The sequence below is a fragment of the Phoca vitulina genome, unplaced genomic scaffold (genome assembly GCF_004348235.1).
Source record: "Phoca vitulina isolate PV1807 unplaced genomic scaffold, GSC_HSeal_1.0 scaffold1, whole genome shotgun sequence".
NCBI classification, from domain to species: domain Eukaryota; kingdom Metazoa; phylum Chordata; class Mammalia; order Carnivora; family Phocidae; genus Phoca; species Phoca vitulina.
In genome coordinates this window covers 62,895,923-62,923,553 of record NW_022589704.1, presented here as the reverse complement: position 1 = coordinate 62,923,553, position 27,631 = coordinate 62,895,923, and the positions used below count along the sequence as shown (strand labels likewise).

The following is a 27,631-nucleotide window of genomic DNA, read 5'->3' as shown; positions in this document are numbered from 1 at the left end:
CTCATCCTATCATACTATCAGACCGGAAGTGCATTCTGTGTGGGAGCAAGATCTGCTTGAACTCTAAGTGAAGCACGCAGCAGCACACATTGTGTTTTCAGAAAGATATGATGAAATAACAAAAGCTAAATATACCACACACTTCCTCTGTATTAGGGCAACTAACTTCAGTCTTACAGACTTTAATTTAATAACCACAACAACTCAATGATGTAGATACTATAGCTATCATCCCATTTCTCAGATAAGGAAACTGAGCTTTGAAGAAGTACGGGTAACTGGTCCGTGGCTGAACCTTTAGTGAACAGAGCTGCCACGACAGGAACGCAGGCAGTCTGGCTCTTGATGCCTGGTGGTACAGGGTTCTGGGCTCATACAAATGAACACACATACCATATGTGTAAGTAATGAGGCATAACAATAATAATATAGGGGCGCCTGAGTGGCTCAGTCGTTGAGCGTCTGCCTTCGGCTCAGGTCATGATCCCAGGGTCCTGGAATTGAGCCCTGCATCGGGCTCCCTGCTCAACAAGAAGCCTGCTTCTCCCTCTCCCACTCCCCCTGCTTGTGTTCCCTCTCTCACTGTCTCTCTCTGTCAAATAAATAAAATCTTTTAAAAAAATAATAATAATAATATATAACTTAAAATGCTACTGCATTGGCCCATGGGACCCTCCCCTGCTCCAGTCCTGCTCGGTACCATAAATCCTGTTTGCAATTTACCTCTTTTTAAAAAAATATTATCTCAAATACATATTCCTAAATATTAGATCACTTAATTTTGTTCAGTTTTGGAGTTTTATAAAAATGGTCTCAATCTCACTATAGTCCCCTGCAGCTTACTTGTTTTCACTCCATATTATGTTTCTGAGACTCATCTGTGCCGTTCATTTTTACCGCTGTATGATATTCTAATGGGTGGGTATACTACAGTTAGTCATTCTCCCGTGTAAGGATACCTGCGTTATTTTCTTGTGTTTACGATTGTGACTGCTCTTCTGAACATTCCTGTAAATGTCTCATAGTATGGTGTACAAAAGTTTCCATGGATATAGAATTCTCTAAGTGTACAGTTGCTGGACTAAAGGACATAAAAATATCTTTTGTAAGAAGGTGCCACCTTCAATTCCAATTGATTGTGGTACTTTTCACTCCTGCCAGCTATTTATAAGAGGTGCAGTAGGTCTACTAACGATGTGGAGCAACTTTTGGAATGTTTCTAGGCCATTTGTATTTCCTCATCTAGGAAACGCCTGTTTGCGTATTTATGTTCATTTTTCTACTGATCTGAAGAAGTTCTTTGCGTATTTTAGACATCAATCACTTACCTGTTGTATGTCTTAAAAACATCTTTTCCCGGTTTGAGGTTTATCTTTCTGTTATGTTAACAGATAGACAACTGTCCTTAACTTTAATGCAGGCGACTTTAATAGTCTTTTCTTTTAGGGATAGACTTTTTGGATCTTGTTTAAGAAAACCTTCCCTGCTTTAAAGTAATGTGGTTGTTTGTTTGTTTGTTTGTTTTCCTGAAAGTTTTAGTTTTGCCTTTACATTAAATGTTTTAATTAGTTAGGAATGAAATTATTTGTATAGTATAGAATAAGAATTTTTTTCCATACGGCTGTGTTTCTTGTCCCAGAACTATTTACTTAATACAAGAGTCCCTCTTTCTACCCAGATCTACAATACATCTGTCATATACCAAGGGTATGTTTGGGGGTCCTTTATTTTATACCATTGATCATTTGTCTATCCCCAATATCACAATGTCTTGAGCTACTCTGTATATTCCTAAGCTTTTGCTCTTCAAATAAATTTTGCAATTAACTTGTCTCAGTATTATCAGCTTAATTCAAGAATCTTAGACTCAACTTTTGTCAAATGTAAAAATAAATAAGTAAAATATCAATACATGGGCTAAAACACAGATTAAACACAACTCTCTTCCCTTTGCTGCTGTAGAACTGATAAGCACGTTTACCTTCACATCAACACACCCATCGTATTTCAGCCTCTAGCTTCTTTTTTCTTTTACTTTAGATCCTTACATATTGTCTCCACTTTCTGTGAACCCAGAAATGCAATATGATCTATGTTTAAGGCAGGCTAGTTATTGGGAAACTCAACTTATTTATCACATGTACACAGTGAAAGAGAAAAAAATACCCTAAACTAAGCAAAATTCATTCCCCAAAATGAGCTATTTTCTCCTTATAAATTCAAAGACAAATTTTTAATACCTATTTGAATTCCACTTTCAAACTCTTCTAAGGCTCTTGGAAGTTTCAATATGACATGGAATGTAAAAGCTTTCACTATCCTCCATTCCAACAGAGAAATTCCTGTCCTCCTTCCCTCCAAACAGTGACAAGAGATAAGAACCTCATTGACTCTTTATTGGAGAAGGGTTGAAAGACATCTGACCCAACTTCCCAGTAGAGACAAAAATAAACTCCATATTCATTCATTTGGCCAACACCTACTAAGCACCTATCTTGTCAGAGAACACAGTAAGAACTGAAGTTAACCACATAGGATGGTCCCTGCTCTTCAATGAATGCACAATCCATTAATTCTTCTTTCTGTCACCTATCTACAGCTTCAGCAATATAAAAAATTAGTACCGAAGCAAGAGCCAAAAGCAGTGATCCAAGTCTTGGTCACTGATTAAAAATCCATTCAATCTCCACAGAACTCAGTTTCTGCTCTCTATACCAGGAGGATATGTTCAGACCAGTAGTCTTCAACTGAATTCTTTGAACTCCTAAGCTTTCTCAAAATCTCCTGCATCCAAATTTTTGGACATCCAGATGAAATGTTTTTCATGGTTTGCAGAATTTTAATACCAGGCGGATTGGATGATTAATTTCATAAACTTGTGCACTTCATGACACATATAGAAAATGATAATAATTATACAGCATACTGGGATAATCTACTAAAGAGGTTCGTAGCAACCAGCCCCAGAACTCCAGCCATCTCAAGCCCTGTTCAACTGCCTGGAGGAATGAGAAGATCAATATTGTGGCTCACCTGTAACCCAGGGCTAGTATCCAAAATATATAAAGAACTTATCAAACTCAACACCCAAAGAAAAAAGAATCCATCAAGAAATGGGCAGAGGACATGAACAGACATTTTTCCAAAGAAGACATCCAAATGGCCAACAGACACATGAAAAAGTGCTCAACATCGCTCGGCATCAGGGAAATCCAAATCAAAACCTCAATGAGATACCACCTCACACCAGTCAGAATGGCTAAAATGAACAAGTCAGGAAACAACAGATGTTGGTGGGGATGCGGAGAAAGGGGAACCCTCCTACACTGTTGGTGGGAATGCAAGCTGGTGCAGCCACTCTGGAAAACAGTATGGAGATTCCTCAAAAAGTTGAAAATAGAGCTACCATACGATCCAGCAATTGCACTACTGAGTATTTACCCCAAAGATACAAATGTAGGGATCCGAAGGGGTACATGCACCCCAATGTTTATAGCAGCAATGTCCACAACAGCCAAACTGTGGAAAGAGCCACAATGTCCATCGACAGATGAATGGATAAAGAAGATGTGGTATACACATACACAGACACACACACACACACACACACACACACACACACACACACACACACAGGAATATTATGCAGCCATCAAAAGGAAAGAAATCTTGCCATTTGCAACGATGTGGATAGAACTGGAGGGTGTTATGCTGAGCAAAATAAGTCAATCAGAGAAAGACATGTATCATATGACCTCACTGATATGAGGAATTCTTAATCTCAGGGAACTAACTGAGGGTTGCTGGAGTGGTGGGGAGTGGGAGGGATGGGGTGGCTGGGTGATAGACATTGGGGAGGGTATGTGCTATGGTGAGCACTGTGAATTGTGTAACACTGTTGAATCACAGCCTTGTACCTCTGAAACAAATAATACATTATATGTTAAAAAAAAGAAGAAGAAGAAGAAGATAGCAGGAAGGGAAAAATGAAGGGGGAGAAATCGGAAGGGGAGACGAACCATGAGAGACGATGGACTCTGAGAAACAAACTGAGGGTTCTAGAGGGGAGGGGGGTGGGAGGATGGGTTAGCCTGGTGATGGGTATTGAGGAGGGCACGTTCTGCATGGAGCACTGGGTGTTATACACAAACAATGAATCATGGAACACTACATCAAAAACTAATGATGTAATGTATGGTGATTAACATAACATAATAAAAAAAATCCATCTAACTTTTCCAAATATTGCTGGCTATTAGAAACTTGAATTTCTATAATTTATAGTAGTGAAAAATAATTAATTCTAGATACTTGACTATATCACACAGCTCAGTCATTAGGAAACTGGTACATGTGCCAAAGCTGATTGCACTCCAAGACTCAGTGCTTCCCAGTGCATCCAAGGTGACACCCACTTTTTTCTGCATCATTCTTCCAGCAGTCAGAGTAGACTACAGTAATTTTTACTAAGTCTTGGGTTTTTTTCTTTTTTTCAAATTTTTATTTAAATTCTAGTTAGTTAACTTATAGTGCCATCTTGGTTTCAGAATTCAGTGGTTCATCACTTACACACAACATCCAGTGCTCATCCCAACAAGTGCCCTCCTTAATACCCATCACCCATCTAGCCCATCCCCCGGCCCCCTTCCCTCTATCAACCCTCAGTTTGTTCTCTATTATTAACAGTCTCTTATGGTTTGTTTCCCTCTCTTTTTTTTCCCCTCCCATATGTTCAACTGTTTTGTTTCTTAAATTCTACATATGAGTGAAATCATATAGTTTTCTTTGTTTTAAAAGATTTTATTTATTTATTTGAGAGAGAAAGATAGAGAGAAAGAGAGAGCACGAGCAGGGGAGGGGACGGAAGGGGAGAGGCATACTACCTGACGAGCAGGGAGCCAGATGTGGGACTCGATCCCAGTACCCTGGGATCATGACCTGAGCCAAAGGCAGACGCTTAACTGACTGAGCCTCCTGGGCGCACCAAAACTGGGGCTCAAACAGATTGTATATATTTTTAAAAGATTTTATTTATTTATTCGACAGAGAGAGACACAGTGAGAGAGGGAACACAAGCAGGGGGAGTGGGAGAGGGAGAAGCAGGCTTCCCGCTGAGCAGGGAGCCCGATGCGGGGCAAATCGTATGGTTTTCATCTTTCTCTGACTGACTTATTTCACTTGGCATAATACACTCTAGCTCCATCCACGTTGTTGCAAATGGTAAGATTTCATTCTTTTGATGACTGAATAATATTCCATTTTTTATATATGTGTGTGTGTATATATATGTATATACATACATACATATGTGTTTATACACACACACACACACACACATCTTCTTTATCCATTCATCAACTGATAGACATTTGGGCTCTTTCCATAGTTTGGCTATTGTTGATAACGCAGCTATAAATATCAGGGTGCATGTACATCTTCAAATCTGTATTTTTTATCCTCTGGGTAAATACCTAGTAGTGCAATCGCTGGATGGTAGGGTAGTTCTATTTTCAAGTTTTTGAGGAACCTCCATACTGTTTTCCAGAGCGGCTGCACCAGTTTACATTCCCACCAACAGTGCAAGAAGGTCCCCCTTTCTCCACATCCTCACCAACACCTGTTGTTTCTTGTGCTGTTAATTTAGCTTATCCCCTCGTCCCACTCTCCTGCCAACAAAAACCGTCCATTTTGTATAATTCCCCTGAGCTCCTTTCGACTCACTGGATGGGATACTGCCTGATGCATGAATCACTGAATAAAGCCAACTGGATCTTTATGTTTACTCAGCTGAATTTTGTTTTTTAACACTAGCATTATGAGGATGGTAAAAATGAGTGCCTATATTAAAAATGCTAGAAAAGTCAGAGCACTCTGAAGACAGATAGACCCACCTGAATAATGCATCTAAGATCTAGTAAGCAATACCAGAAGAAGCCGTGGTTTAAGAAGATACTGCAGCTCTGCCTCACACGGTCTGCCCAGCTAGCCAGCAGTGTAACCCAGATAAGACCGACCTCACATGCAACAACCCGGAGTGGGGCACTGCGTCAGTGGAGCTCAGAGTGTAAATGGTAGAGAGGTGGGAACAGCATTGCCCAAAGGTCCGTTGAAAAAAAAAGAGAAAAGCAGCAGATGAAATATTGGCATTTTCATTGTGTCTATATAATTATAAAGCAGGACTATTAAATAATTTTTGCCAAGTGAGCTTAAGCAATACGGTTTCCTTCCAAACCTGGAGCCCGGCCAGGTCTGTCTCATCGCTGTACCTCTACCAACTGACCAGCTTGTTGTAAATGCAGAGTCCTGGGTCATGGCCCTAGATCTACTGAATAGGGACGTTTGGTTAAGGGGCCTGGGAGTCTGCACGGTAAGTGTCAGATCCGCCAGGCGTTAAGCTTCTATAGGGAAAGGGGACAGGAGACTATCTCTCAAGGTGGTAAATAAGAGAAAAGCAGAAGGTATCCCACAGAAATAACATCATATTACAGAATGTGTCAGCAGGGGAGGAGCTGATTTAGAGGTCATTTATTTCTGAAAACTTTTTACTTTGTTCTGTTAGAAAGAAAACCACAGGCCCAAAATGGAGTCACTCTGGCCAAGTCACTAAACCAGGGCTTACTGCCTAACCTAACTGCGGTTCCAGCCTCCCTCAAAAATGTAGTCTCACCCAGCCAGTCAGGAATTTTCTGATCAGCACCAATGAGGTAATCTGTCACATGGGTCCTCTCCATCTCCCTAATGGAGATGAGATAATCCACCTAATAAGACCCCCTGCTCTTCCCCCTAAGGGAAGGTGACCTTGCCTGAAACAATCATTTCTTTTCTTTTGCCAGTAACTACTTGCCCCACCCTCCTTCCCATAAAAATCTTCCATTTTGCCCAACTCCTGAGCATCTCTGTACTTGCCAAATGGAAAGCTGTCCGACTCATGAATTGCTTAATAAAGCCAATTAGGTTTTCAGACGTCCTCGGCTAAATTTTGTTTTCTAACAGTTGTAACAGATAAATTAATGGTATCTGTTAAAAAATACATTAAATGGGGAACCTCTCTAATTATAACTTTAAATCCATAAATAAATGAAGTCAGAAATCTTACAATTAAAATAGAAGTGAATAACCCAGTTCTAAATAAACTTCAGTAAATTGAAGTCCTTAAGGAAACTAGTAAGTCTGTGTGTGCCCGCAGAAGAGCAAGAACAAACAGTTTTATTTGAAGAACAAGGGTTAGCTTCTGGGGCTCTGTGGAGCCAAGGAAGAAAGAAGCAAAGTACAAGGTGAAAATCACTAACCTCAGACGTTAATTTCCTTAAGAAAATAAAAGACAATCCTCACATGACATTTAAACATTTCCTCATGCTCACTTGTATAACACACAGCTCCTTCCCTATCAAACGTTTCCTGATGCACATGAGGGAAAGGAAAAGGCGAGAGCATTAATGCAATCCCGGTGATATTACAGACGCTGCATAAGCATTTCATATCAACTGTCGCGCGTAAACATCACCCAAACCCTCGGCAGTTGGGAAGGTGAGGAAATCGAGTCTCAGAGAAGGTGGGTGACTCACCCAAGGTTCAAAAGCAGCCAGGGGGCAGTGAAGATGCAATCTGAAGGTTATACTATTGTTATAAACATCCTATGCAGTGATTCAGGGAAAAAAGAAAAATGGGGTTTCAAACTCTAAGAGCTGTCACTGGTTAAGATCACAAAGGAGCTGAACCAGGATACTAGTATACAACAAAATAAAATAAGGAGGAATAAAATATAAAAATTTAAAAAATAAAATAAATAAAAATAAAAGAGAATAAAAAGGAAAAGCTCAGCCTCCAAAACGCTGGTGCTGTCCTTTGTGGATGCCGGGCATTACCAACACCTTCCACAGCACCAGCGGCCGACCCCGGACCTGCATAAACCAAGGGATGATGGAAACGGTTGGACCTTTTCTCAGGCTGGCAGCTGGTTTATCATTTGTTTGTTCTGGACACACAGATTGCAGTGGCAGAATAATGGGCCAAAATACCTCATCAGGCTGCACACTTAGCCCAGTCCTCACACTGAAAAGAATCCCTTATCTAAGAACTGGCTGCAGAATGGTAGGGCTCCCCACACTCTTCACCACCGGTGGCTCTCTCCTAACGATGTTTAATGGCCCTCCGAGTTCAGGACCCCAGGCTGGGACCTCCATAATAGGCTTTCTATCGATCAGCTTTTAGTACACAGTCATTCTCATCTCTCCTAAAGTTCCTGCAAGTCTCAAGGTTGCAAAACTACCAGAAGACCTGGGATCCTCTCTGCAAAAGAGTTAACTGAAGAGCCAGGAAAAAGTGAAATAAAATAAATGTACATGGATAACATTTCAATACCAAAAATAAGTCATAATATTAAATACTGTATGCTAGGCACTGAGCTAAGAATATGTGTGTGTGCGTGTGTGTGTGTACGTGTGAGTGATGTATTATTGTACAGATGACAGAACTGAGACTCAGGTCGGGATTTAAAATACAACGCCTACCATTTTAAACATCAGTAAGCCAGCATACATCGAGAATTATAAGGCATATATATTCTTCCAGCAAGCAAGTCCATTCCTAGGAACATATCCTAACAAAATCAGTAACATCATATGCAACAGTGCAAGCCTGTGATGTTCACCCCGGTACGGCTAACAGTAAAAAAAAGTTGGAGACGATCTAAATTCCATCAAGAGAGAACTGATTATCATTTATAGTCCCTCTTGTAGTAGAACATCACGCAGCCATTAAACATGACTTAGTATGTTTTTGTTTCTTGATACAAAGAGATGTCCACAGGTACCTTAAATGAAAATGCAGGTGGATCACAGAACAATGAATATAGCATGGTTCCAATTTTGCTTTCTGGAGAAGGGCCTCTTGGACCTGTAAGTGGGGTCTGCTGAGGAAGGAGCGGGCTGACACTTCTCTGCAGAGGGGAGGGCAGCCTGTGCAGGAGCCCCAGGCAAATGGACACGTGGAGAAGGAGGGGGTGGAGAACACGGACAGAAGTCTTAAGGATGCGGAAGGGACTAGACCATGGCAAGCGCTGGAGGCCCAATTCAGGATTCGCTTTTCTCCCTCAAGGATCAAGGAGAAGTCACTGAACCATCTGCACTTCACAGGTGAGGCAGGGTAGGGTGGAGGTGGTTAGCCAATGCTCAGAGTTACCCCGTAAGCAAGTGGTAGAGCCAGGGTCTGGCTGGGGCCTGTCTGAAGTGTCCAAGCTTGACCTTTCCTTCTAGCACAGACCTTTGTGGATCTCAGCTTCCTGACCTAGAGCTCTTCTTTTGGGGCCTGTTCCACCTCTTTCTAGGCTCAGTTTCTCATTTTCCTCTTCCTACTACTTTCCACAAAGTCACAGAGAAAGCCCACCTCTTAATCCTCTGTCCTTATCGTGTAAGGGAGCCCTTCCAGCCTTGATGAGACAGGACCTTCCCAGTTCCTCCCCAACCAAATTATATCAACCCACTGCAAAACAGCCAAAACAATTTCCAGTCACCTTCACATAGCCTTTTAAATTTGGATTGAAGGCCGCTATTTGAATTTCTTAGCTCTGTTACTGCTTTGTAAGTTGTACAAGGACTTCTTTCCTTTCTGTATGTGAGGGGAAAAAAATTAGAGTTATTATATGCTCTTCTAAATGAGTATTTGAATTTGTGAGAAGTAATTTAATGGGAAGCCTAGAAAATCCTGTATCAAAGTACAACTTTAACTGAGCCTCTTGAATTTTAATTTGTTTTAAAACTACTTAATTTCAAAGTAAAAAGAAATTACAAAATATATATACTCTGGCCTTTTTTAAAAAAACACACAATAAACAATGCATCATTATTATATCAATCAAATTTGATGAACACAGAACCACCACAGCCCCCCACTGCCACATTTGATTTTTTAAGCATCTGCTCGCCTCACCACACTTCCTGAATGGGCAAGGAGGAAGGGAGGAAGAAGACTGAAACGCCTGGATCCCTTCCACCAGCATGGACTTTTTTCTTTCCCAATTGCGCACACAAGTTCCATTACTTTCTATCTTCATCACCATCCCCTTCTCCAAAATGTCATACTCCCTTTAAAGATTTACAGGATCATGATCTAAAAGAGTTAAGCTTAAAAACTGTTTCCCTTAAATGAGGGGATATGTAACAGGCAATCCAAAATTAGAGAATAGTGAAAACTAATTTAAATCCAGTTTCAAGGGAAAAAAAAGATGGCCGAGGAGCAGGGGACCCTATTTCAACTGGTCCCCGGAATTGAGCTGGATATCTACCAGACCACACCGAGCATCCACGAAACCAGCCTGAGATGTAAGAAGATCTGGATCTCTACAAACAGAATATCGCAGGCGGTTGGTTTCAAGGTAGGAAGCGGGGAGCCCCGATTCCACGGGCAGATATCGGAGGATAAACGGCAGCGGGAGGGCGCCTGGCCGTGGGGATCCTACACCGCCGGTGAGTGACAGCCTCGCGCGCTGCGGATGGGCACAGACTTGCAGACCGGTAATGGCGGGGGAAAGGACTTTAGGGCAGCCCCCGGGGTGGAAACCTGGAGCGGCGGGGTCGCACCTGCGAACTGCAGCCCCTGGGGCGGAAACCCGGAGGGCGGGGTTGAACTGGAAGCAGCTGGTGGGTTTAGAAGCACAAAGGGCAGAGACGTGCCCCGACCTGGAGGCAGGACTGGGAGCGCTGCAGAGGGGCGCACAACCCAGGACGCTGCAGTTTATAGCAGCACGGACAGAAACAGAGACAGTGTGGCCTGGAGAGCTCACTGAAGAACAGACTGCGGTCTCTCTGCTCTGAGGCAGAGGGTTGGAAACGGTCTCTTCTGCTCTGACTCGCGGAACAGACGCAGAAAGCCACCAGGGAAAGCCGCCAGAGAACAAAAGCCCCAAAGACTCATTCCCGCTGAGTCCATCCCCCGCCACAGGGGGGCAGGGCAACACCGCCCAAACAGGGTTGCCTGAATAACAGCGCGGCAGGCCCCTCCCGCAGAAGACAGGCTGGGAAAACAAGAGGCCAGCAACTCTAAAGTCCCTAGAAAACAGGTGCATCTTGCTTGGGTTCTGGTCAATAATTTGGACTCTATACATTCCCTCAAACACCCATCAACAGAATGACTAGGAGGAGGAGCCCCCAAAACAGAAAAGACTCAGAGATTATGACTTATGCTGCAGATTTACAAATGGGTGCAGATATAACCAAGATGTCGGAGATGGAATTCAGGCTAGCAATTGTGAAGACAATGGCTAGAATGGAGAAATCAATTAATGGCAACATAGAGTCTCTAAGGGCAGAAATAAAAGGTGAATTGGCAGAACTTAAAAATGCTATCAATGAGATCCAATCCAATCTAGATAATCTAACAGCTAGGGTAACTGAGGCAGAAGAGCGAATAAGCGACCTGGAAGACAATAGATAAAAAGGGAAAAGAGGAGGCCAGGGAAAAACAACTCAGAATCCATGAAAATAGAATCAGAGAAATAAGTGACACCATGAAGCGTTCCAATGTCAGAATAATTGGAATCCCGGAGGGAGTGGAGAGAGAGAGAGGACTAGAAGATGTATTTGAGCAAATCGTAGCTGAGAACTTCCCTAATCTGGGGAATGAAACAAACATTCGAGTCCTAGAGGCAGAGAGGACCCCTCCTAAGATCAAGGAAAATAGGCCAACACCCCGGCACGTAATAGTAAAACTTGCAAATCTTAGAACCAAGGAAACCATCTTAAGGGCAGTTAGGGGGAAGAGATTCCTTACGTACAGAGGGAGGAACATCAGAATAACGTCAGACCTATCCACAGAGACCTGGCAAGCCAGAAAGGCCTGGCAAGACATATTCAGGATACTAAATGCGAAGAACATGCAGCCAAGAATACTTTATCCGGCAAGGCTTTCATTTAGAATGGATGGAGAGATGCAGAGCTTCCACTACCGGCAGAAACTGAAAGAATATGTGACCACTAAGCCGGCCCTGCAAGAAATATTAAGGGGGGTTCTATAAAAGGAGAAAGACCCCAAGAGTGATATACAACAGAAATTTACAGGGACAATCTATAAAAACAATGTCTTCACAGGCAACGTGATGACAATTAATTCATATCTTTCAATAATCACTCTCAACGTGAATGGCCTAAATGCTCCCATAAAATGGCACAGGGTTGCAGATTGGATAAAAAGACAGGACCCATCCATATGCTGTCTACAAGAGACTCATTTTGAACCTAAAGATACATCCAGACTGAAAGTGAAGGGATGGAGATCCATCTTCCATGCCAGCAGACCTCAAAAGAAAGCTGGGGTAGCAATTCTTATATCAGACAAATTAGATTTTTAAACTAAAGTCTGTAATAAGAGACACAGAAGGACACTATATCATTCTTAAAGTGTCTATCCAACAAGAAGATCTAACAATTGTAAATATCTATGCCCCCAACATGGGAGCAGCCATCTACATAAGCCAACTGTTAACCAAAATAAAGAGTCATATTGCTAACAATACGTTAATTGTAGGAGACCTCAATACTCCACTCTCAGCAATGGACAGATCATCTAAGCAGAAAATCAACAAGGAAACAAGAGCTTTGAATGATACATTGGACCAGATGGACCTCATAGATATTTACAGAACATTCCACCCTAAAACAACAGAATACTCATTCTTCTCGAGCGCACATGGAACTTTCTCCAGAATAGACCATATACTGGGTCACAAATCAGGTCTCAACCGATACCAAAAGATTGAGATTATTCCCTGCATATTCTCAGACCACAATGCTCTAAAACTGGAACTCAATCACAAGAAAAAATTTGGCGGAAATTCAAACACTTGGAAGCTAAAGCCACTCTGCTCAAGAATGTTTGGGTCAACCAGGAAATCAAAGAAGAACTTAAACAATTCATGGAAATCAATGAGAACAAAAACACATCGGTCCAAAACCTATGGGATACTGCAGAGGCGGTCCTAAGGGGAAAATACATAGCCATCCAAGCCTCACTCAAAAAAATAGAAAAATCCCAAATTCACCAACTAACTCTACACCTTAAAGAACTAGAGAAAAAGCAACAAACGATGCCTAAGCCACGCATTAGAAGAGAAATAATTAAAATTAGAGCAGAGGGGGGTGCCTGGGTGGCTCGGTCATTAAGCGTCTGCCTTCAGCTCAGGTCATGATCCCAGGGTCCTGGGATCAAGCCCCGCATTGGGCTCCCTGCTCAGCGGGAAGCCTGCTTCTCCCTCTCCCACTCCCCCTGCTTGTGTTCCCTCTCTCGCTGTGTCTCTCTCTGTCGAATAAATAAAATCTTTAAAAAAAAATAAAAATAATAAAAATAAAATTAGAGCAGAAATCAATGAATTAGAAACCAGAAACACAGTAGATCAGATCAACGAAACTAGAAGTTGGTTCTTTGAAAGAATTAATAAGATCAATAAACTACTGGCCAGACTTATCCAAAAGAAAAGAGAAAGGACACAAATTAATAAAATTATGAATGAAAGGGGAGAGATCACGACTAACACCAAGGAAATAGAAACAATTATTAGAAATTATTATCAACAACTATATGCCATAAACTGAGCAATCTGGATGAAATGGAGGCCTTCCTGGAAATCTATAAGCTGCCAAGACTGAAACAGGAAGAAATTGACAACCTGAATAGGCCAATAACCAGTAACGAGATTGAAGCAGTGATCAAAAACCTCCCAAAAAACAAGAGTCCAGGGCCTGATGGATTCCCTGGGGAATTCTACCAAACATTCAAAGAAGAAATAATACCTATTCTACTGAAGCTGTTTCAAAAAATAAAAACAGAAGGAAAACTTCCAAACTCATTCTATGAGGCCAGCATTACCTTAATCCCCAAACCAGGCAAAGACCCCATCAAAAAGGAGAATTTCAGACCGATATCCCTGATGAATATGGATTCCAAAATCCTCAACAAAATCCTAGCTAATAGGATCCAACAATACATTAAAAGGATCATCCACCACGACCAAGTGGGATTTATCCCCGGGATGCAAGGGTGGTTCAACATTCACAAATCAATCAATGTGATAGAACACATTAATAAGAGGAGGGAGAAGAACGATATGGTCCTCTCAATTGATGCAGAAAAAGCATTTGACAAAATACAGCATCCTTTCCTGATTAAAACTCTTCAGAGTATAGGCATAAAGGGAACATTCCTCAAGTTCATAAAATCCATCTATGAAAAACCCACAGCGAATATCATCCTCAATGGGGAAAAGCTGAGAGCCTTTCCCTTAAGATCAGGAACACATCAAGGATGCCCACTCTTGCCACTATTGTTCAATATAGTACTAGAAGTCCTAGCAACGGCAATCAGACAACAAAAAGAAATAAAAGGTATTCAAATTGGCAAAGAAGAAGTCAAACTCTCTCTTTTCGCAGACGACATGATACTTTATGTGGAAAACCCAAAAGACTCCACCCCCAAATTACTAGAACTCATCCAGCAATTCAGTAATGTGGCAGGATACAAAATCAATGCACAGAAATCAGTTGCTTTCTTATACACTAACAACGCAACTGTAGAAAGAGAAATTAGAGAAACAATTCCATTTACAATAGCACCAAAAACCAAAGGATACCTTGGAATAAACCTAACCAAAGAGGTAAAGGATCTATACTCTAGGAACTACAAAACACTCATGAAAGAAATTGAAGAAGACACAAAAAGATGGAAAAATATTCCATGCTCATGGATAGGAAGAATAAACATTGTTAAAATGTCTATGCTACCCAGAGCAATCTATACCTTCAATGCCATCCCGATCAAAATTCCAATGACATTTTTCAAAGTGCTGGAACAAACAATCCTAAAATTTGTATGGAATCAGAAAAGACCCCAAATTGCCAAGGAAATGTTGAAGAAGAAAAACAAAGCTGGTGGCATCACGTTGCCCGATTTCAAGCTATATTACAAAGCTGTGATCACGAAGACAGCATGGTACTGGCACAAAAACAGACATACAGACCAATGGAACAGAATAGAGAACCCAGATATGGACCCTCAACTCTATGGTCAAATAATCTTTGACAAAGCAGGAAAAAACATGCAATGGAAAAAAGATAGTCTCTTCAATAAATGGTGCTGGGAAAATTGGACAGCCACATGCAGAAGAATGAAACTCGACCATTCTCTAACACCATTCACAAAGATAAACTCAAAGTGGATGAAAAACCTCAATGTGAGACAGGAATCCATCAAAATCCTAGAGAAGAACATAGGCAGTAACCTCTTTGACATCGCCCACAGCAACTTCTTTCAAGATACATCTCCAAAAGCTAGTGAAACAAAAGCAAAAACGAACTTGTGGGACTTCATCAAGATAAAAAGCTTCTGCACAGCAAAGGAAACAGTCAACAAAACAAAGAGGCAACCCACAGAATGGGAGAAGATATTTGCAAATGACACTACAGATAAAGGGCTGGTATCCAAGATCTATAAAGAACTTCTCAAACTGAACACCCAAAAAACAAATAATCAAGTCAAAAAGTGGGCAGAAGATACTAAAAGACACTTCTCTGAAGAAGACATACAAATGGCTAACAGACACATGAAAAAATGTTCATCATCATTAGCCATCAGGGAAATCCAAATCAAAACCACATTGAGATACCACCTTACACCAGTTAGAATGGCAAAAATGGACAGGGAAAGAAACAACAAATGTTGGAGAGATTGTGGAGAAAGGGGAACCCTCTTACACTGTTGGTGGGAATGCAAGTTGGTACAGCCACTTTGGGAAACAGTGTGGAGGTTCCTCAAAAATTTAAAAATAGAGCTACCCTATGATCCAGCAATTGCACTCTGGGTATTTACCCCAAAGACACAGATGTAGTGAAAAGAAGGGCCATATGCACCCCAATGTTCATAGCAGCAATGTCTGCAATAGCCAAACTGTGGAAAGGGCCGAGATGCCCTTCAACAGATGAATGGATAAAGAAGATGTGGTCCATATATACAATGGAATATTACTCAGCCATCAGAAAGGATGAATACCCAACTTTTACATCAACATGGATGGGACTGGAGGAGATTATGCTAAGTGAAATAAGTCAAGCAGAGAAAGTCAATTATCATATGGTTTCACTTATTTGTGGAACATAAGGAATAGCATGGAGGACATTAGGAGAAGGAAGGGAAAAATGGGGGGGGGAATTGGAGGGAGAGATGAACCATGAGAGACTATGGACTCTGAGAGACAAACAGGGTTTTAGAGGGGAGGAGGGCAGGGGGATGGGTTAGCCCGGTGATGGGTATTAAGGAGGGCACGTACTGCATGGAGCACTGGGTGTTATACGAAAACAATGGATCGTGGATCACCACGTCAAAAACTAATGATGTATTGTATGGTGACTAACATAACATAATAAAATTTTAAAAATAAATAAATAAATAAAAATAAATAAATCCAGTTTCAAAATGTCTTCCTAATTAGATGTGGCTTCCGGTGATAGGAAAACTTATGTACATCCTGTCTGGGAAAAGAAAATGACAGCACAGAATATGCTGAGTGCCAGGGACTAAACTTCTGCTGTCAGATAATCCTAAGTGTATAGTGCATCAGGGTTAGGTAATAAAATCTAACCACTCCACTTCGTGACAAGGTGGCAAAGGTGGGTCAAGCTGTTTGTCTCATCCAAGACTCTCAGCCAGTGGGAGATGACAAAGGATGTTAAACTAAAAGCAGATAACCTCTGAGTCCCAGACCTGAAATACAAGAAGGCAGCACCAACGGAGAAACTTCTCAACTCTTCCCCTTTTACGCTACAAGATTTGCTTGGCCTACCCTCATGCTCTCACATCGACTCCCGTAAAAACCATCATCATGACTTTGCAGTCTCATTTCCCGAACTTCAATTCCAGATGGACCAAGATACTGTCCTGGGTACTGGGGACATGGGAATAATACGACATTCTTCCTTCACCTAGGGAGCTCAGTCTGGTCCAGAAAGCAAAAGTGTGAGGGATGTAACTGCAAACGACAGTAAGTGCAACAAGGGACAGAAGCAGTACAGATGGAAGACTGAGGAACTCTCTGGATGCAGGGGGGGAAACGGGAGGAGAGAGCTCCAGAGAGGAGGTGCCAGACTCGGAAAGATATGAGTTCAGGAAGAAGCCTTTTAAACAGGGGGACCAGTACATGCACCTCCACGGAAAACACAGGTGGGATTTCAGGGGCGCCTTGGTAGAAAAGTAGGATCGGTAACTCTATAAGGATGTGGCAAGGGTGAGGTGGTGAGTGGCCAAAGCAAAGGCTAGAGAGCTGGTCCAAACACAGAGCACAGGAGCCTTGCCTGGCCCTCACCTTAACAAGTGACATGGACCTCATCCTGTCAGTGGCAGGAACTTGGAACTTACCTGCGATTGACAAGAAGCCACTGAATGGTTTTAAACAAGAAAGAAGGTACAGTCAATCACATCAGAGTTTTCACAAGATCAAAAAAGCATCGGCTCACTTTTTATAGTCGTGTTGCTGCAACTGTAGACAAATTCCAAATTCCTTCCCATTCTTCGTGGTTTATCTACTTTTAAAAGCAATGGTGTGCTAGAGTGCGCTGTAAAGGTGAAGAAAGGCAAACCGCTTTACTGGGAGTCAGGACCTGGTACATTATCAGTGATGCTCAGCGAGCCCTAGATGAGCAGGCCGTCAGGGACTTCCCTCAGCACACGTATGCCAATTAAGTTTCAAAGTTACCTGATGCACACAAGCTTTGGAAAAAGTTAGCAAATTTCCCAAAGGTAAAAATGAAGCACAAAATGCATATGAACACGCAGATCTCAAAAATCTAATTGGGTGTGAAATAAGGCCACTGATTCTGCCTATTCATTTCTAGCCAAAGGAAACAATTGCCTGCACACGAAAGTTGTGCAAACACTATCTTTCACAATATTTTCAGAATGTATGTCACTATTTTTAAAGTTCCAAAACTGGGTGTCCAAGATCTGTAAAAGTTTTAAATTCTCTTAAGCAATTGGTACCTTTAAAAAGACACCTCAATCTCAAAATACAGATGTTTCCCTATACATGGGGCTGCCAGGATTAGCAAATCACAATTTCCACCATGGATCCTTTCTGCTCTAATTCAATGTCACCAGAAAGAGGCCACTAACCTAAAACATATACAGTTGTTTTTTTTTAAGATTTTATTTATTTATTTGAGAGAGAGAATGCACAGAAGGAGCAGCAGGAGAGGGATAAGCAGACTCCATGCTGAGCTTGGAGCCTGATGCAGGGCTCAATCCCAGGACACTGAGCTTAACCGACTGAGCCACCCAGGCGCCCCAAAATATATACAGTTTTTAACTCAATTCACCAATTGAATTGAAAGTAAATTATGATGCTTTTTCCCTTTTCTTTCCTCTACCCTCACCTCTAGTAATTCACCCCCAGCACAAACGGGAGTCAAGCTCCTTATAGCAGGCACAATGCAAAAGGAAGAAATTTGTGACTGCAATGGTTTCTATAGACTAGTGAGCAATTCCTGGCCCCAGGTTCCTACATGAACTATTCTGATAGCACCCCCTAGTGACCAAAAGCACTTTTCTGAACCAATGAACTCTACATTCTCGACTGCCTAAAAGCAAAGCATTTAAAATGTAGAAATAATGCAAACATTAATGAGTTTATCCTCTGGGAACATCTGTCCCAGTTAAGACAATAATTTTAACCTCTCTGGACAACTTTTCTCACCATTAACATAGGAAAAATAACATCCTCAACCACCAAAGTCCTTCTCCCTTTGAGCATGTGAGCTCCCCAGTAAGACAGATTACCAATACCTGTGGTTATTTTCAAATAAGAGGAAGGGGGAAAGAGACACAAAGTAATAAGAGAACATGCACCCTCAGGCCTACCTGAGTCATGAGGAGTATCTTATGTTAAATCCAAAATATAGAGATCTGTTCACTTCTCCTTTATTGTTATCATATGTTTTGACTCCCTCTTTCCTCTGTTTACCTGGCTTTAAGGAGAAGTGCAGGAACCAAGGAACTTCCTAGAAATAGCATGCAACCATCCATAACTGTATTAATTTAAACTATAAAATACCAGAAGATTTTTAATCCCATTTTCAAATTTGAGATTTTTATTTTTGACATGAATTCTGGAAAATACAAATGTTAGATTACTTTGATTGGTTAATAGAAAATGCAATTTGAAATGAAAATGGTAATAATGAGAAGTCTTTACACCTTCGCCCTTCAACCCCCTGCCCAGTAAAAAAACATTCTGACTGACTATGGCGCCTGGTACTCATGGCTCAGTAGACACCTAACATCCTTCGATTCTTCTTCTCCAAGTCTGAGACCTTCAACAAAGCCGAAAACTTTTGCTCAGTTTGCAAGCCACAGCCTCTGAGAAATAAAGCCCTTCACTGCCCTCTACTGGACAGACCTGGAACAAAATTAAAATCATCCTTCCGGCATTTGAGGAATCCCTTATTTATTCTCTGGTTTCTTGATAATATATAACCTTCAATAGCTCATAAATTAATTATAAGATTCCAGGAGGGGTAGAAAAAGCAATTGTGTAGAAATGAAAAGTCATTTTTCCTCTTTATGGACTAAAAGAGCAGCCTAAGTGGCAGCAAACTGGGAAGCGAGCTGGCTTTGCCCGGCCACTGTATGATGAGGTGGTCAAGGCCCAACCTGGGTCTGCAAACTGAAGGATCACCAACCAGGAGATATTTATGCTCTTCTCCACTCATACTTCAAAATATGTAGACTTTGTTTTAAGCCAGTCTTAATAATCCATCTGTCCTGTTACTCGGGTCTTCATTAATTATCATAAGTTAATGGACATGAATGGAAACCAAGTGTCTAGCATGGTGCCTGAAGGTACACAAGACGTGTGAATTCTCTCTCCTCTGCCCGTGTCCCCCCGGTCTTCCAGCTCCATGGCCTTGCCCCCTCTGTAGTACATATTCCACGCCCACATCCTGAGGCACTTATTCTCTGCTACTCTTTGAGTATGTCTTGTGCTGCTCGTGCTGTGTTCCCCACTGGAAAGGGGAGTCTCACTGCCTGGCCTGTGTCCTCGATCAACCTGGGAGCCGTGGGGGTGATGGTGGCGGCCATTATGGCAGCCGCAGAAGCGGGAAGAGCAGCAGGGGTGCCCGAAGCCCAGCAATGAAAAACACTACAAAAACAATAATGACATTCTAATAATAACACTGTAATAATAAAGCAATATATGTGATTATAATAATAAAACTCACTAGGATTATGATAATAACTAGTGCCACGTATTATTTTGTGCCAACCAACCACTGGGTTATACACTTCCTCTGCTTTACCTAATTCAGTCCTCAAAAACACAGGAAGGCCTCGAAATGACTTTCCCCATTTCACGAATGAGAAGCTGGGTTTCGGGAAGGTTTCAACAGCTGTCAATGCTATCCAGCTCTCTTCCACTGGCCACCTCTCTTCCCTTCAGAATCTCCAAAGCCCTTTTGCCCCCTTACTACCCCGCACACCTGCTAGAACCCTGGAGGCAAACCTCCAGGGCTACAGTGATGTTCGCAGCGTCTCCGAGTGCCCATGAACGGCACGTGGTAAGGGACAGACTACCCGCTGAGAATGACAAACGTACCCCACCTTCTCCTACTGAGACCATGTCACGCCACCTAGCGCCCTCCATCCAGATCTCCTTCCTATCCTCTCCCTTCTCTTCTTCTTCTTCCTTCTGAGGTATGATTTAGTGGAAAAGAGCACAGAACCAGAAATAAGAACGGCCTCTAATTAGCCATGTGACTTCAGACAAGTCAGTTCACCTCTCCCACTTTCATCTGTCAAGTGTAATGATAATACCTGCCCGACCTGTCTTCAAGCACAGCTGTTGAGAATGAATAAGGAAGCGTATGTGAAAGTGAGCTAACAGCCAGGCATGAGTGCTGTGTGCATGTTTGATTCTTACTATTCTTTGGTCTTCGCGCGCACACACACACACTGTTCTGCTTTCTCACGGGAGAGGGGACCGGCTGCAGGAAAGGTGCAGGCTCGTGCCCACTGCCGGCACCATGATGGGGCAGGAAAGAAAGCATGAAGACATGTGAACAGGCAACAGCGCTGAAACAGTGGTTGTCATCCTTCCCTCTTCCTCTTTCTGTAGGCTTCCACCGGCTTCTTCCCCCTCTCATCCAAAGCAACAGCAAAAGAGAAACAACCTTCTTCACCCACCCCAGGACTCTCCGCACTCCCTATCTCACTGCGTACTTCTAAAATGTCCAGCTCTGCAGCCGCAGTAGCCATTCCCTTATTTACACGATAGTCATGGCAGCCTGTGTGGGATCTCTCATCATCACGGCCACACACTGTCAGTGTCCTTGGCTCCATTTGACTAGACTGGACTCCGAGAGATCGGCCAGCTCGCCCGGGACACAGACCCAGCTGCTCCTGCTTCCAGACAGACACGGAGGCTGGAGCAATACCGTTCCTACTCCCCACCTCAATCTGAACATTACGTACTAGCCAAGTGTTCCTTGTCTGAAACCACAGGGAAATCCTATCATTAATAGCCTAGGAATGTACAACCACAATGACATAAAGCACAAATGTTTCCTCGAAAAGAGACTAATGACCCTGCACAGTAAGCACATTCACTTTACCTTTTAATGTTTAATGAAAGAATGTAATATTAATGAATTCCTTCTATTAGGAAGTAACTGTGTTTGTCACAATGAAGAAGGGGGTAGGAGCCACCATAAGCGTGTGATCAAAGTTAGCATCACCCACAGAGGAATGAGTCAACATCACGCGCCTCCCAATGTGATACGTGGAGAACACGGCATCATTCTGAGGTATTCCTGTCAAAAAATGCATAAACTAAATCTACTCACAAAGAAATGTCAGACGAACCCAAACTGAGCACCATTCTACAAAATAAGTGGCCTTATAGTCTTCAAAAGTGTGACTGTCTATAAAAGAAAAATAAAAACTATTCCTAAAAAGGAGACTAATGGAGACAACAACTAAATGATTCTGGATCGGATCCTGAACCAGACAGATGACCATTAGCAGAACTGGCAGAACTTGTATAAGATCTGAAAATTAAATAATAGTATTGTGTTGATGTTAACTTCCTGATTTGGATATTTAAACTGTTAGGTAAAAGAACTCCCTTGTTTTTAGGAAATATGCACTGAAGTATATTTAAAGATAAAGGACATCATGTCTATAACTTTGAAATGTTTCCAAAGACAGTGAGAGAGAAAATATATACAGAATTTTTTGTGCTACTTTTGTAAACTTTTGTAAGCCTGAAATTATTTCAAAATAAAAAGTAAAAACAGAATGGACAAATTATGAATGCATATTAAGTATTAAATAAATATGAATTGTAATATCCCTATATGTTCCTACCCATTTATCCTAAGCACATAGGAGGATCAAATGAAGCCAACTCCCTGGGTCCCTAATATGAAATCAATCTTACAAGCCTGATACAAGAAATTCTGGGGCCCACAAATACCACCCTACTTTTTCCAATTCACAATGGTTCCATCCAAATGCAGCAGTGATACAATATCTCTTCCCTTCTTCCCTTCCTTCCTTCCTTCCTCCCTCCCTCCCTGCCTTCCTTCTTTCTTTCTTTTTAAGTAGGCTCCACGCCCAACGTGGATCCCAATGTGGAGTTTGAACCCATGAACCTGAAATCAAGACCCAAGCCAAGATCAAGAGTTGGACGCTTAACCAACTGAGCCACCCAGGCGCCCATCTCTTTCTTTCTGATGGTGACTAATCATTTCTAACTTCTCAATTTCAAAATTAAATTCAAACAAAAATCCTCCAGTGATTCCCCTTCCCGTGAAAACACAGCCAACCACAATAAAAAGAACTTCATCCCTTCTCTGGCCAATATGCTTTTTGGTTAAGCAGGTGGCATTGAGATATCTGGACAGCAACTAATCCGTTGCCCCTCTCCTGCCATCAGTGGGTTTTAGCTACAGGATGTGTAGGAATAGGAGCGTGAACGTGGTGACTCAAGGTTCGCATCACTAACAGAAAGCAGAGCCACCAGCCATCTGACACTTAGATACTCCTACAGAAAATGCACACAGCCCTAAGCACCTGCACTCAATTTTAGCAGAATGATTTACGCTCTTCCCCACCCAGTGAATCCAGTAGGATAAAGAGTGGAACACCATATGCTCAAGCTTTCAAACCCCTAAATTAGGATGGCTGGAGACAGATCCCTAAAAAGTCACATGAGAAGGAGTAATGGCTATGAAGCCTTTTCCTCTCATGCATAAGGATAAATGAAAAGTTGAAAAGAATTATAGCTGTACTTAACCTTGTTCTTTCTCATGGGTCATTATTAGCATGTTCTCATTTAGAATTCACAGAACGTCTTGTAGTCCAGGAACATCAAATCTCTCATTACCCTTCACCACATGCCTGAGGTCAGACAGAATTTCCATTTCACAGACAGAAAAATTAGGGCAAAAGAAAATCAAGATGATCCCCAAGCAACACTGTCTGTCAGAAAAAAAAAAAAAAAAAAAAACCCAATGGACCAAATACTCTGCCTCCAGGAAGAAAACAAATATGCCTAATTTCTGCAATGACAACACACACACACACACACACACACACACACAATCATTTTATGTCACTAAATTACCAGGAAAGCCACACTGGTGTATTTCTATTTCTCTTTTCTGATTTAGAGGAATCAATCTGGATGAGGACTAGATCACCTACCCACATGGAATTCCATGGCAACCAACTAATGCTTTACATTCTGGCCAAACATGAATATGACAGGCCTCTACTTCTCTTGTGCCACAGGACAGCACTGGTGGGCTCACGGGACTTCCTGAGAACACCTACAACTGGCCCCTCTCTCTTTTAAATATGAGAATTGTTCATGTAAAAAAAAAAACCACATTGAAAAATACCTCTTAATTTTTGTTACCATAAGGGAGTCGAGAAACAGAAGCTGTTGTTTCTTTTTTTTAAAAGATTTTATTTATTTATTTGAGGGACAGAGAGAGAGAGCATGAGAGCAGGGTGAGGGGCAGAGAGAGAAGCAGATTCCCCGCCGAGCAGGGAGCCCGACGCGGGGCTCGATCCGGGAACTCTGGGATCATGACCTGAGCCGAAGGCAGACGCCCAACCGAATGAGCCACCCAGATGCCCCAGAAACTGTTGTTTCTGACAACAAATTTCAAATCCACACAGGTTGCCTAACTGTGCAGAGCTTGGTCAACAGGCCCAGTTGTCCTCTAAACACTGGTATATCAATGGACTGTTTCTATTTTTAAAACAACAAACCGAGGACACAAAAATCAAAGCACCAGCAGCAACAAGCAGCATCTGAAGAACAAATTTACACCAGGAAACCAGAGCATGATTAACCAGGAGGCACCTTAGCAACCGGGAAAGTAAGCAGCCGAGGAGATGTCAATAAAGAGAAGTCCAGAAATGGATGACAAAAATAACACTGAAGACTCCCCTGCAACAACTTTTAAACTAAATTTACTTAAACACGGTAAGAACCTAAGACAAGCAACATCCTACAACAACGGTTTTCAATGCTCATGATGATTAAAATAATTATTTACTTCCATGGGACCAAGACTGCAAAAGCTTCAAGCAAGGAACAGCACGGTTGCTCCCCAACATCAGGCACCCCACGGAGAGAGGGCGGTCTATCTGCTGTTAACGGGAATCCCCAGGAATGAGTGTATGCCAAGCATTCTGGATGCGTAAAAAACAGAGCTTCGAATGGCCTTTCCATGGTACACACAAGCATATATGTTCATGGAGTTAGCAAACATCTGTGGGCACTTGATATGAGCGAGATGTGAACTGTGATCAATGTTCTGGTCAGCACACCTGCCATGGAGCCTATTGGCAAGGAGTGGGGCACAGCTGATAACCCACGTGCACTTGAAAACGAGAATTCTAACAGGAAAACAGCAGACTTAATGAAGCTAGAGAGCAAGAACAACATTACTATGGGCTACTCTTGTTCCTATGCGATGTTTAAAGAATGAATTTATATTTTCCCTTTACTCTTCCTCTGGGACACTAAGATGTGTGGCCATTCTCCATCTGAAGGGATGGATGACAAACCAAGCCCTGAGGTTTAAGTCTAAAGTCCAGGAGCAAGTACATGGCAGAAGACATGCTTGAAAAATCACATCTCCCCAAACTCTAGCTGCTTATGGTTTGTTTAAGAGACATGCAAAACGGGGTTTGGAATGCACAGCACACTCATATGTAGTAAATGATTTAAATATTTTTTAAAAGGAAGAAAATAAAGCTGGAAGCTGAAGAGCTTCTTCATTTTCTCAAAATGATAAGAGTTTGAAAGGAAAGTATAGGTTAGTGAGCAAAGTACGTGCAGTGAGAGCTACGGGTGGTTCACTTGAGCTAAGTTCACAACATAAGACTGGAAGCTGAAATGGTGCCATGAATTCAAGGCGAAGGAGGTTGGCCTTTCTTTGGCAGGAACTTTATTTTTTCATCTGTGGGCTCTTGGGGTTGTTTTTCTTTAATTTGGGGAAACACTTTGAAGCCATTAAGTGACATGATCCGCAAGTTCCTCCTGCGGCAGTGTCTAAGAAAGAACAGAAAGGAGGGACAGAAGGGAAGGACTGCAGCTGTCCAGTCAAAACCAGGAGAACGAGCACTGTGGCAGAGACTGGAGAGGGGCTAGATGGGGAGGACGGGGGAAAGGAGGCCCCAAACACAAAAACAATCCCAGTGTTGTGAGGTCGGGTGACTCAGACGGAAACAGCGAACACAGGAAGATTAGGTTTGGGAGGGGAGGGAAGCCACTTGGAAACTGCACCTCTGAGACCTCCAGTCCATTTGACAGGAGCTGGGGGTGTGAAGCTAAAGCTCTGGAGAGAACACAGGCCTGGCAAACTCCTGCAGGGGGGACAGCTACAGAATGAGACCAGACAAAACTAGCAAAACAAGTCGAGGCCAACAAAAGTATTCTTTGGGGATGACACAAACTGAACAAGCCAAAGGCTCCCTAACAGCCCTTCCAGCTCTGGCTAACACTTCCGATGCCTGAGCAAAAGCCCCGCGATAGGCTCACACACCCCAGGGCATCTCTCCTGGGTCCTCCTTCAGCCTTCTGTCCAGAGCCCTCAGACAGCAGCTGGGCTCTTACACTTTCTGTGCCTCAACTGAAGCTTTAGTGTACCTGTGTCACCCCTTGAAATGCACCACTCTTGATGGACCATCTGCCAAACTTTCACTTGTCCCTTAGAGACATCCCTCAGGCCAGCCCTGGCTCAGGTCTGAGCGGTCAACGGGGCAATCCGCCCCCAGGACTCTGCTGGTCCCGGGGAGCACTCCCACACCTGGACACAGAGGGTCGTTTCTTAAAATCTACTCTTAAATCTATTTAAAACAATTTTAAGGCATCCGCGAAATGCACTTCATACACAATGTTTCAGAAAAGGCAATGGCTGGAACATAACATTCAGAGTTACTTCAGCCAGGCACGATGAGATACCATCTCTGACCCATATTTCTCTGCCAGTTTTATTTCAGAGCATACAACTCAGTTCAGATCAGCTTTCCCTGTAGCTATTAACCATAAAAAGGGGCGGGGGGAGAGAACCTTCCTTTCTAAATCAGTGACTACATAAATATTTTTAATTATAAATATCTAATATAATTCTAAAACCAAACGAAACCAAACCAGAGGTTAAATTTCGTTAGATTTCACGCCATAACGAAATCAGTATTTACAAATAAATAAAAATCTGGATAAATAAACAAATACACTCACACATATACACCATTTAAAGAATCTAAAACCAAGAATGGAAAGTTTTTCAGGTAATCATTAATATAATTTACTTAACATAAGGTAAATTACAAGAGGGGCCAGGGTCTTTTTATAAGGAAAAGACTGACATCCCACAGATACTCAAGATAACCATTAAATTTGTAAATAAAATCAGATTTAAAAAGATAACCCTTAAAAACAAATTTTGGTTTTTCTTTTGTCATTTCAAACTGCTTAAAAACAACTGCTCCTCTTCTATGAAATGTCCAAAGGAAAGATCCTCAAGGCTATTTCACCTCTCCAGGGTTCGAGCTCCATCATGATCCCCTCCCCTACTCTGACCTTCTTTAAGAAAAGCTGATAAATGGAAAAATGAAATCATTCAAGTGTCACACTGTTTCCACAAACACGTAACAGCAAGCCGGAGATACCCAAAAGGCAAAATGCAGCCATCTGAGGAATTGCTAACCAGATGACCTCTGAACAACACATCCTGACTGTGTGGCAATCTTTTTCCTATGTTTCTGTGGGTCTCATTTCCCTGGGTGGGGAGCAGCCTTTGCTGGATCACAAAAGCTAGTGGCGCTTACCTTTTTGGCTCTTTGGGCTATGTCTGGGGTTCTTGTAAGCAGCTTCTCAATTAGGTACTCTCTGTTCTGCAAAACAAATGTTCCCAACAGTTTAACACCAAGTATCATACGCAGACATTCAGTGATTTCAAAATAGCAGATTTACGTGGGTTTTTAAGCATCTTACCTTGGCTTTCTGGAAGAATTTGCATTTTAAAAGTTCTGCAGCTGTGGGCCTGAAAGATCAATAATAAATTAGAGTTGAAACAAT

At 42.1% G+C, this 27,631-nt stretch overlaps 1 protein-coding gene across 3 annotated transcripts in view; it reads right to left on the bottom strand.

Annotated features, from left to right (window-relative positions):
• The window catches only part of STK39 (serine/threonine kinase 39), a 305,438-nt gene that overhangs the window by 165,113 nt on the left and 112,694 nt on the right, over nucleotides 1-27,631 (bottom strand). For all 3 annotated transcript variants that reach the window (XM_032408730.1, XM_032408721.1, XM_032408738.1), the window contains 2 exons: nucleotides 27,548-27,596; nucleotides 27,382-27,447 (listed from right to left, as the gene is read on the bottom strand). In XM_032408730.1, the coding sequence (XP_032264621.1) occupies nucleotides 27,382-27,447; nucleotides 27,548-27,596 (115 nt within the window). The remainder of the gene's footprint in view (nucleotides 1-27,381; nucleotides 27,448-27,547; nucleotides 27,597-27,631) is intronic.